Source organism: Helianthus annuus, chromosome 4 (assembly GCF_002127325.2).
Source record: "Helianthus annuus cultivar XRQ/B chromosome 4, HanXRQr2.0-SUNRISE, whole genome shotgun sequence".
Classification (NCBI taxonomy): Eukaryota; Viridiplantae; Streptophyta; class Magnoliopsida; order Asterales; family Asteraceae; genus Helianthus; species Helianthus annuus.
Window position 1 is genome coordinate 39,927,903 of NC_035436.2, and position 11,176 is coordinate 39,939,078.

The following is an 11,176-nucleotide window of genomic DNA, read 5'->3' on the forward strand; positions in this document are numbered from 1 at the left end:
AACAAATAAGTAAAAAAACCTAAAATTAATTATGTGATTTGGTCATATTGTCCTATGCAATCCTTTAATATTAATTAAATTTAATATTTTCATGTTCGAAAAAAAAAACATAAGAGGTTTGGTGAAAAATAAAAAAGATTAAACGTGAATGGTAGGGTTTATAAAAGAGGGCTGGAAACACAATCATAGGCCTAAGAGACTATCTGTATTCAACAGAGTTTCTTTTATTATATGTGTAAATTTTATAGATTTAACAGAATTATACATTTATGCTTATAATTTTAAGTTTGCTAATTATAAACTATTAATCAAAATTAATAACCATACTTAATCTCGGTTTGTATACATTCACTAATATAATTATCATTTTGTTAGCTAGGGTATAGGATGTTTTAAGTTTATAATTTATACATTATTGTTTGATACCAAAGACAAACAAACACTCATGAAATCCAATGACTCAAAGCTCCCCAAACAGATTTAAAAAAAAAAAAAAAAAAAAAAAAAAAAAACAATCATGTATAAACATAAACTAACCTTATTTTGCACGAGGAGAAGAGGTGGTGACTGTGGTGGCCGTGGAGACAAGTTGGTGCCGGTGGTGGCCGGTGGTGGCCGTGGAGACGAGATGGTGGCCGGTGGATAAACTACATTCACCAAGAACCACTAAATTAACAACCAATATAACAAAATAAACAAAAAAATCAACATAAAACTAACCGATTATGCCGATTTTGGAGAGATTGCCCGATTTTTTTGCTCACCGGTGAAAGGGGAGGTGAAAAGATTTGGGGGAAAGTAGGTGGAGGGAATAAATGGCGCTGATAGCTTGTTTTATTCGTCGGGCCAATAGAGGCGACAACATGTCGCCGCTATTGGTTATGTTTGTCGCCGCTATTGATCTAGGCATACCCCAGCCGTTGGATGATGATAACAATCGTGTGGCTAGGGTATAACATGGGACACCGGATTGCGGATTGGACCAATAGCGGCGACACATCGGATGTCGCCGCTAATAATGTCGCCGCTATTAACTCTTTTTCTTGTAGTGTTAATTCAAGTGACTCAGGTTCAATTAATGCACTCAAAATTTAGTTTCTGCATCACCTGTTGATAATAGGAGGTTAGGCGTCGATTGTTAGTTCGATCGTTAGACTGTGCGGGTTTTACCTCACCACACTGACGTGCCTTCGGGCGGGCTTCTACCCTAGGTAAAGGTTTTCCCCGGTTCGGAATGTGAGTGTATCCCGATGTGGTGAATTTCGCTAGTAGCCAATTTGAATAATTCATTGGCCGTTCAAAAAAATATATAAAAGGATATAGTATTATTTTATTTTACCTAAAAAAAGGTTCTAATATAATCCTTTTTAATTTAAACAAACACATATATATTTTGTTATATATATTTAATTAATATAAAATAAACATAAATTAAGAGAGGCGGAAAAATATAAATGTAGATGTCTTTAATGGATGATACATACCACACATTGGTTTAGTTTATTTTACAGTAAGAGCATTCACAATAGACATGTTTTTTGGTGTTTTTAAAGAGAGAGAAAGTGAGGTGGAGGAGAGAGGGTGTGAGGTGGAGGAGAGAGAGTGTAGTTATGTTTGTGGAGAAAAATGAGAAAAAATGGAGCGAATAAAGTTATGTGAGTGTGATGTAGGAGAGAGGAGAGAGAAGAGAGAAATAGTGTTTTTTGTGTATGTGAGTGGGTCAAGAGAGAGAAATCTCTCATTGGTTGGGCAGGTGCCACATTAGCACAAAAAAACACCACCAAAAAACACCTCTATTGGTGATGCTCTAAGGCCACTAGGGGTGGCTAAAGTTCAACGAGTGATAGTGACTTTTCAACGCGTGGAAAAAACAAATTCCCACCACCACTCCAAGTGTTTCGCGTGATAGTTCAACGTAAACCCCGATTTAGTTATTTTCTTCACGGCGTGATGGTTTTTTTTGTGAGGGTAATTGTTGGTTGGGGGGAAATTGTTGGGTGTGGTGGTGAGTGATGACCATTGCCACCAAAAAAGGTTGTGCGTGATGAAAAAATTGTTGCTGACATGTCGGAACATGATTGAATATTGTGATTGATGGAATTCTATCACTAGTGACCACCGCCACTCCGCTAAGTCTAGATAGATTAGTATGAACCCTAGCAAATGTTAAAATATCACATATTGGTTTTCTAATAATCAACACAGCTGACCTATAAACTGTTAGTTTACGACTATAAGTATACACTCATAGTTTGTCACCTAAGCACCAAATTGCAATCTTTCAATACAAACAAACCTATAGTGATCTCATGGATCTTTCCCATTTGCAAGAAAACGATACACTCGTTATTTCAACTTGTACTATAATTCTAGTCATCTATTGTCTATCATTCTTCTATAAAGCCACTTCTAGTCCACCTGAAGCTAGTGGTGCATGGCCTATAATAGGCCACTTCAAAGTTTTTAATGGTCCGGATCTTCCCCATGTAACCTTGGCATCCTTGGCTGACCGATATGGACACATGTTCATGATCCGGCTAGGCATACGTAAAGTCTTGGTGGTGAGTGATTGGGAGATAGCCAAGGACTTGTTTACCACCCATGACGTGAATGTTTCCGACCGACCGCAATACATCGCTACAAAAATTTTGGGGTTTGATGGTGCGTCTTTTTCTTTCACACCTTATAGTCCATATTGGCGTGGAATACGTAAAATCATCTCCCAGGAGTTGTTGTCTACTAGTCAGCTCGAGAAGCTTAAGCCAGTTCGACTAGGCGAACTAGAAAGGGCGATTAAAAACATGCATGATATCTGGAGGGAGAAGAGAGATGGGCAGGGGAAAGTGTTGGTCGAAATGAAGAAATGGTTTGGTGAACTAAATATGAATACGATGCTTAAAGTGGTCGCTGGAAAACGATACACTGGAGGAGGAGTAGACGGTGAAGATGAGGAGGAGATGAAGAGATGTCGTGAAGTGATAAGGGTGTGGTTTCAATACTTGGGTCAATATGTGGTGGCTGACGCTCTTCCTTTTCTAGGTTGGTTGGATTTGGGTGGACATGAAAATACAATGAAACGAATTGCCAAGGAACTAGATTTGATGGTTGGGAAGTGGTTAGAAGAGCATCGCCATAAAAGATCTTCAAGCAACGCTACAGAGGCAGAAGACTTCATGGATGTGATGATCCGTGTGGTAGAAGATGATGATGTAGCGGGTTACAATGCAGATACCATCATTAAAGCCACGGTTGAGGTGCGCCCTACTAGAATTTACCTTTGAGATATCTCAATGTGGATGGAATATCTTTGTCTCGGAATGAAACTATTTACTTGTTTGTCTAGACATAACCAGAACTCAGTTTTAATGAATATATATATATATATATATATACATATATATATATATATACACATATACATATATATATACATATAGGGTAAGGTTCATGCGAGAACCACCCTTATTGCGAGAACCGCGAGAACCAATGTGAACACAAAATAAAATCTAAAAAAAATCAAAAAAGCACTCAAAAATTTTTTTTTATTTTTTTTAATATTTTTTAACCAAAAATCGCTATATTTCGTTCCATAAAAAAAAAAAAAAAAAAAAAAAAACTTTTTTTTCGAGTAACAGTTATCCATGCACATGTGCATATGTATCATTACTTCAACAAATTCGGTAATACATTATCAGGAATAGACAATTGCACTTTAATTTACAATACCATTAGTAATACACTACTTTTTACATTACCAATATTCAAAATGCACATGTGCATAATTAGGTATAACCATGATATAACGTGTTTTGGTACAAAAAGTTTGTGATTTTGAATGGAGAAGTAGACCCATATACATGTTTTTTGGTTAGTTATATCTAGTGGTTGATGGTTTGGTTATAGTTGTCAATTTTTTATGTAATATGTTGATTGGATGGTATAAATGGTGTTTACATACATGTAATAAAGTGAAAATATTGTTAATGGTATTGTATTATGGATGGTAGGAGGTAATGGTATTGTATTATGGATGGTAGGAGGTAATGGTAGTGTATTATGGATGGTATGATAGATGAAAGGGAAAGTGTATTCAAATTGGTGTACCAAAACACCTTATTTCATGTTGATACATATAATGCACATGTGCATTTCTAATATTGGTAATGTAAAAAGTAGTGTATTACATATGGTAGTGTAAATGAAAGTGCAATTGTCTAATATATGTAATGAATTACGGAATTTGTCAAAGAAATGACAGAAATGCACATGTGCATGCTTGTGTATTATGGATGGAATGATAGATGAAAGAGAAAGTAGTGTACCAAAACACCTTATTTGCTGTTGATACATATAGATGCACATGTGCATTTCTAACATTGGTAATGTAAAAGATAGTGTATTACACGTAGTAGTGTAAATGAAAGTGCAATTGACTATTATTTGTAATGAATTACGGAATTTGACAAAGAAACGACACATATGCACATGTGCATGGATAACTGTTACTCGAATTTTTTTTTTTTTTTTTTTGAAAATTTTTTTTTTATTTTTTTTTATTAACAAAATATAGCGATTTTTTCAAAAAAAATAGTAAAAAAATAAAAAAAAAATTTTGGGTGTTTTTTAGATTTTTTTAGGAATTACTGTTTGTGTTCACACTGGTTCTCGCGGTTCTCGCAATAAGGGGTGGTTCCTAACGGATCTTTGTCCTATATATATATATATATATATATATATATATATATATATATATATATATATATATATATATATATATATATGGGAGGTTTAAATGAGAACCCTAAATATTGTGAGAACCGTGAGAACAAATGAAAAAACCATGAGAACTTGGTTAAAAACAATTCAAATTCAAATTTTTTTTCTACACCTATCATTATTATTCGAATACAATGTTAGAAATTTAATTTACACGTTTAAATTTACGTGAATTCACGTTTAAATTTACATGAATTCGTAAATAAAGAAAATTTACACATGTGTAAGTTTGTCATTTACACATGCGTAAATCTGTTATATTTACACATTTGTAAAAAAATCTAAAAAGAGTGATTTTGAAAGGAGAAATGAATTATTTGATATTATAAATTCTTGTTTTGATGTTATATCTTAATTATAATGAGATTTGTATTAAAAAAAACTGGTTTTGATTGGTTTTTTCATTCGTTCTCACAGTTCTCGTAATATTTAGCATTCTCAAGATAACCCTCCCCTATATATATATATATATATATATATATATATATATATATATATATATATATATATATATATATATATATATATATAGGGGACCGCTAAAATGAGAACCACCCCCAGTTGTAAGAACCGCGAGAACCACTCTCCACCAATCATATTCAGCCAACAAAGAGGGTATATTGGTCATTTACTCTAAACGTCAAATCCTACCATCTCTCTCTTCATTTAATTTGATCAGATTATCTCTCCTCTCTCTATTTTAAATCCTTCATTCCTCTCTCATATTATACCTGTCTTCTCTCTCTCAAACTTGAAATGCATATCTCATCTTTCTTTTTTCTCTAGAAATTTTCATCTCCATCACCGGAGATACCCTCTGGTCTCCTCCGCAACCGTCAACGGATATCACTATCCGGACCACCGTCTCCTCTGCCACGGTCACCGTGTCCTCCGCCGCCGTTCACCACCATTCAACGGGGACAAACCCCTAGACCCCTGGACGCCGCCGCCGCGCCGCCGCCGCACAGGTAGTTTCTGTGTGTTTTTTTTCTTGATTTCAATGTCCAGTTCTTCTGGTTGTTCTTCATCTGAGAGATTAATGGCGATGATGATGTGGAAACCCACACATGAGCCTTATTCTTTAGTTTGAAATCGGAAATTATTGGTTGTGGATGAAGGCGGTGGCGGTGGATGAAGGCGGTGGCGGTGGATGAAGACGGTGGCGGTGGATGAATGAAGACCGGCGACGCAGGTCCGGCTCCTCTCGATCTCATGTCCGACCGACACAGGTCCGGCGACGGGGGTTTCTTTTGGCTGAGCCGGTGATGCCAATGTTTTTTTTGGTATGTGTTCTTGATTTTTCTGGGGTTGATTTTTGGGTGTTCTTGAATCTGGGTTTGATTTTTGGGTGTTCTTGAATCTGATGGGTGTTCTTGATTTTTCTGGGTTTGATTTTTCTGGGTTTTTTTGAATCTGATGGGTGTTCTTGAATCTGATGGGTGTTCTTGGGGGTTTGACTTTCTGGGTTTGATTCTGTTGAATCTGGGCTTGAATGTTTGTTCATGTTGAATCTGGGTTTGAATGATGTTATTGTGACCTTTTTTGGTCCTGTTGAATCTGCGTTTGAATGATATTCTGTTTTTTGAATGATGTTCATGCTGAATCTGGATTTGAATCTGGGTTTGAATGTTGTTCATGTTGATCTGTGGGTTTTGATTTGTGACATTTAAATCTGTGGGTTTTGATACGATCGACGGAGTGGCGATGATGCAAAAAAAAAAAAAAACCCGTAGATTTTGATGACGATGGCGCGGCAAGGACGGCGGAGGGTAGGGTTTTTGATCCCTGCAACCCCACTTTTGCAGCCTCTTGATTATCGAATAATCTGAGCCAAACCCCGTTTTTTTTTTCGAGATGCCCTTTGTTTTTTATGTTTGTTGAGTTTTTATATTTTTTTAGGCGTCGATGATGATAACAATATATCTGAGACACCTCCCGAGTTTACTTTTTACGTAAAACGTAAATCGTAAAAAGTCTTTACGTTTTACGTAAAACGTAAAACGTTTTACGTTTTACGTTTTACGTAAAAAGTAAAAAGTTCTACGTAAAACGTAAATTTTTTTTTACTAAAACGAAAAAAACGTTAACGTAAAAACGTTAACGTAAAAAACCGTTAACGTCACCGTTAACGTAAAAAAACCGTTAACGTAAAATAACCCGTAAAAACTTTTTTGACGTAAAACGTAAAAACGTGAAGCGTAAAAAGTTTTACGTAAAACGTTTTACGTAAGTCGTAAAAAGTCTTACGTAAAACGTAAAACGTAAAACGTTTAACGTAAAACGTTTTACGTTTTACGTAAAACGTAAAAAGTAAAAAGTTCTACGTAAAACGTAATTTTTTTTTTTTACTAAAACGAAAAAAACGTTAACGTAAAAACGTTAACGTAAAAAACCGTTAACGTAAAAACCGTTAACGTAAAAAAAAACCGTTAACGTAAAAAAACCGTTAACGTAAAAAACATGTAACGTAAAAAAAACGTAAAACGTTTTACGTTTTACGTAAAACATAAAACGTTTTACGTTTTACGTAAAACGTAAAAAGTAAAAAGTTCTACGTAAAACGTAAATTTTTTTTTATTAAAACGAAAAAAACGTTAACGTAAAAACGTTAACGTAAAAGACCGTTAACGTAAAAACCGTTAACGTAAAAAAACCGATAACGTAAAAAAACCGTTAACGTAAAAAACCTGAATTTAAAAATGTTAACGTAAAAAACGTTAACGTAAAAACCCGGTGCGTAAAATGTAAATAACGTTAACGTAAATTACCGGTGCGTAAAACGTAAGGGGTTTTACGTAAAATGTAAAAAGGTTTTTCGCAAAAACGTAAAAAGTTTTAAGCAAAAACGGTAAAACGGGACGCCAAAAACCGGCGCGCAAAAAAATTCGGGTTGTTAAAAAAATCTTAATTTAAAGAAAGATTTTAATAAAAAAATTCTTTTAAAAAAAATTATTATACAAATCTGAATTTAAATTATTGTTTAACATAAAATTCTGTTTTTTTAATATAAAGTAATTAATGAATAAGACAAAAAGGCAATTAAATATAATATATATATAAAGACAAAATAGTGTAATTTTACTATACTACCCTTTTGGATTATAATATTAAAGACATAATAAGACAAAATCTATTTAATATTAATTTTAGTTACTTTAAATCTCATCCATCCATCTCATTGATCTAAAGGCTAGAAAGTGGTTCTCTCAGTTCTTACAACTGGAGGTGGTTCTCATTTTAGCGGTCCCCTATATATATATATATATATATATATATATATATATATATATATATATATATATATATATAAGAATGATCCGTTAGAAACCACAATTTATTGCGAGAAGCGCGAGAACCAATGTGAACACAAACAAAAATACCTAAAAATAGCTAAAAACCCCCCATTTTTTTTTTGTTAACATTTTTTACAAAAAAATCGCTACTTTTGGAGAAAAAAAATTGTTTTTTTTTATTTTTTTATAATTTTTTTAAAATTTTTTCTACTAAAAGTAGCGATTTTAATGTAAAAATATTAAAAAAAGATTTTGTGTGTTTTTTTTTTTTTTTACTATTTAGATTTTTTTAGGTTTTTTGGGGGTTTAGTTTTTAGCGCCGGGGGGGGGGGGGGTAGGTTTTTTTTATGTTTTTTGATGGGTTTAGTTTTTAGTATTTAGCTTGGGGGGGGGGGGTTAGGTTTTTGTTTTGGGGGGGGGGGGAGGGGGGTTTAGGTTTTTTGGGTGGGGTTAGGTTTTTTTAAGTTTTTTTTAGCTATTTTAGGTTGTGCTCACATTGGTTATCGTGATGAACCTTACCTTATATATATATATATATATATATATATATATATATATATATATATATTATATTTATACGTATATGTATTCTAATCAACATGTTTTCAGTCTCTTATTGCAGGTGGCGCAGATACAACCACTGTCATGTTAACATGGACTCTATCGTTACTACTAAACAATTATCATGCTCTTAAAAAAGCTCAAGTAGAATTAGATAGACATGTAGGAAAAAATAGACAAGTAAATGAATCAGATATAAAAAAATTAGTATACCTTCAAGCTGTAGTAAAAGAAAGTATGCGACTATACCCGGCCGCATTCCTAGGAGGACCAAGAGCCTTTACAAAAGATTGTACCGTAGCTGGATACCATGTACCAAAAGGCACGTGGCTATTAATCAACATATGGAAGCTCCACCGTGATCCAAAGATATGGTCAAACCCATGCGAGTTTAGACCAGAGAGGTTCCTAACCCCCGACCAGAAGTGTTTAGATGCAAGGTTGATAGAATTTGAGTTTCTCCCCTTCGGAGCTGGAAGACGGTGTTGTCCTGGAATTACCTTCGCATATCAAATGTTACATATGGTTTTAGCCACTTTGCTACAAAACTTTCATATTTCAACTCAAAATAGTGCACCAGTTGATATGAGTGCGATTAACGGACTGACGGACGCAAAGGCGACTCCGCTTGAAGTCCTAGTTTCCCCACGCTAGCATGCACAAATCAACAATAAATGCACGAGTCTGTTCACAAATATTTCCACTTGTTTATCATATTGATTTGTTATTGTTCTAATACTACGTATAGATATAATTGTTTACTATTGTAAAACTACTATTACATGTAATAATTGTTAGTGATATGTATTGCTTGTAATTGATTTGTGCATATGTAACACCTCGAATTTTTGCGTCCAATAATGTGTTAACACGTGTCATTGATTACACGTGGCATTTATATAAAATAAAGGACAAATTTTGACAAACCTTGAAAGTATATAAATTCGAGGGTTATAAATGTCAACAAGGGTAAATATACTGTATAGTAACCCTAAATAATGCTTGAACCTTCAAACGAATAAATCATAGATCGTACAGAAGCGAAACGCGAAAGAAAGTGTGAGATTACGAGCTATAGGGGTTAACTGTGTCAACATGTTTAATTATACCTCTGAGTGACCCTTTAACGCTCCCGAGACTTTGTAACAGTATTATACGCTCACAAGAACATATTATATAAACTCCGCGAAGTTCCGTTTTAAAACGAGTAAGATATGATCGAATTCGTATGAGAAGGGTTAAAAGCGTCAATAATGAAAGTTAAGACTTTCTGAATAATTAATAAACTAAATAGGGACTTAACAACGCGGGTAAATAAAACGAGGTCCTTAGCTGTAATTAACCAAGGGCCAAACCGCAAAAGTTACCCCTTCAAACCCGAAAGGTCAGGTAAATCATTACGAAATATTTCGTTATTAATTACCAGGATTTCGTAATCATGACAAAAGATTTAAAAATCCTGAAATTTTAACCTCTCGCGACCCGCGTAAAGGATTGGGTTAAGTTGAGGCGGGCCGCGAGCCCCCTAAGATACGCGTCTGATATTTGAATCTCAGGCGACCCGCATTAAACATGCATGGAACTCCCATGCGGGCCGCGTGGGACGCCCAGATGCAGAAAACTTGTAACTACTTGCCTTTTGGAGCCTTTGAACGACCAACAACCAATAAATGAGGCATGGGCACCCTATGCTCGACCCATATCACTTAGGGGCACCTGCCCATCATCCATGATCACTTGTAGCATGTGTTGTGATGATCTAATGGCCTTGTAAACACTATAAATAGCCACACTTGGCTCATAAGTTCACCACACCTCAAACACACTCATCTGATCATTTCAAGAGCTCTCAAGCATTCCTCTGTGTTCTTAAGTCTTCTCTCAAGCTTCTGTAAGTGATCTAACCCTTTGTGGTTTCACATTTCCTTAGTAAATAGCTAAAAACCAAACCGTCGTAAATACGGTTTGACTTTAAAATAAATCAGTGATGGTTCAGTCTTATGACGAATCAAAAGTGGTTATGAGTTGGTATTTATGTGGGTAATAAACCCCTAAAAGGGTTCCCTCTGATCACCACTCTAACTATGTCAAATATCGAGTCAAACGCGCACTTAAAAAGTCAACAGAAAGTCATTTTGCCGTTTTCTACATAATCTGTAATGTATACGTCATGAAACCTGTTTTGATGTTCATAAAACATGATATTAAGCATATAAACTTGTTTGCGCTCGTTTGAATCGACCATTTGCTATATTGACCCGGTTCGGAGCCGAATGTCGCAAAAGTTTGACTTTTGCTTTGACTTCAGTTCTGACCTGTTTTAGTGAGGTATAGATATACCTTCGGACTCTCCTAGGACCAGGTTACATGATGGTATAAACCTCTGTGATCGGTTCATGAGTTATCCGAGTCTTTTGCGCATTTCCGTTAATCGCCTAAAAGTTGACCGTAACGCCATTTTGAAAATAAAACGAGTATTTCGGACACGTGAACGGACCAGAACCTTTCTTATTAAATTATAAGCATGTCCTTAAAGTTTCACGTCA

At 34.9% G+C, this 11,176-nt stretch overlaps 1 protein-coding gene across 1 annotated transcript; it reads left to right on the forward strand.

The window, feature by feature from the left end:
* The first annotated feature begins 2,294 nt into the window (after positions 1-2,294).
* LOC110923341 (cytochrome P450 CYP82D47) lies at positions 2,295-9,418 on the forward strand. Its single transcript, XM_022167462.2, has 2 exons — positions 2,295-3,254; positions 8,679-9,418. Exons 1-2 carry the CDS (start codon positions 2,310-2,312, stop codon positions 9,282-9,284), a joined length of 1,551 nt encoding a protein of 516 aa, XP_022023154.1. The 5' UTR covers positions 2,295-2,309; the 3' UTR covers positions 9,285-9,418.
* The last annotated feature ends 1,758 nt before the right edge of the window (positions 9,419-11,176 follow it).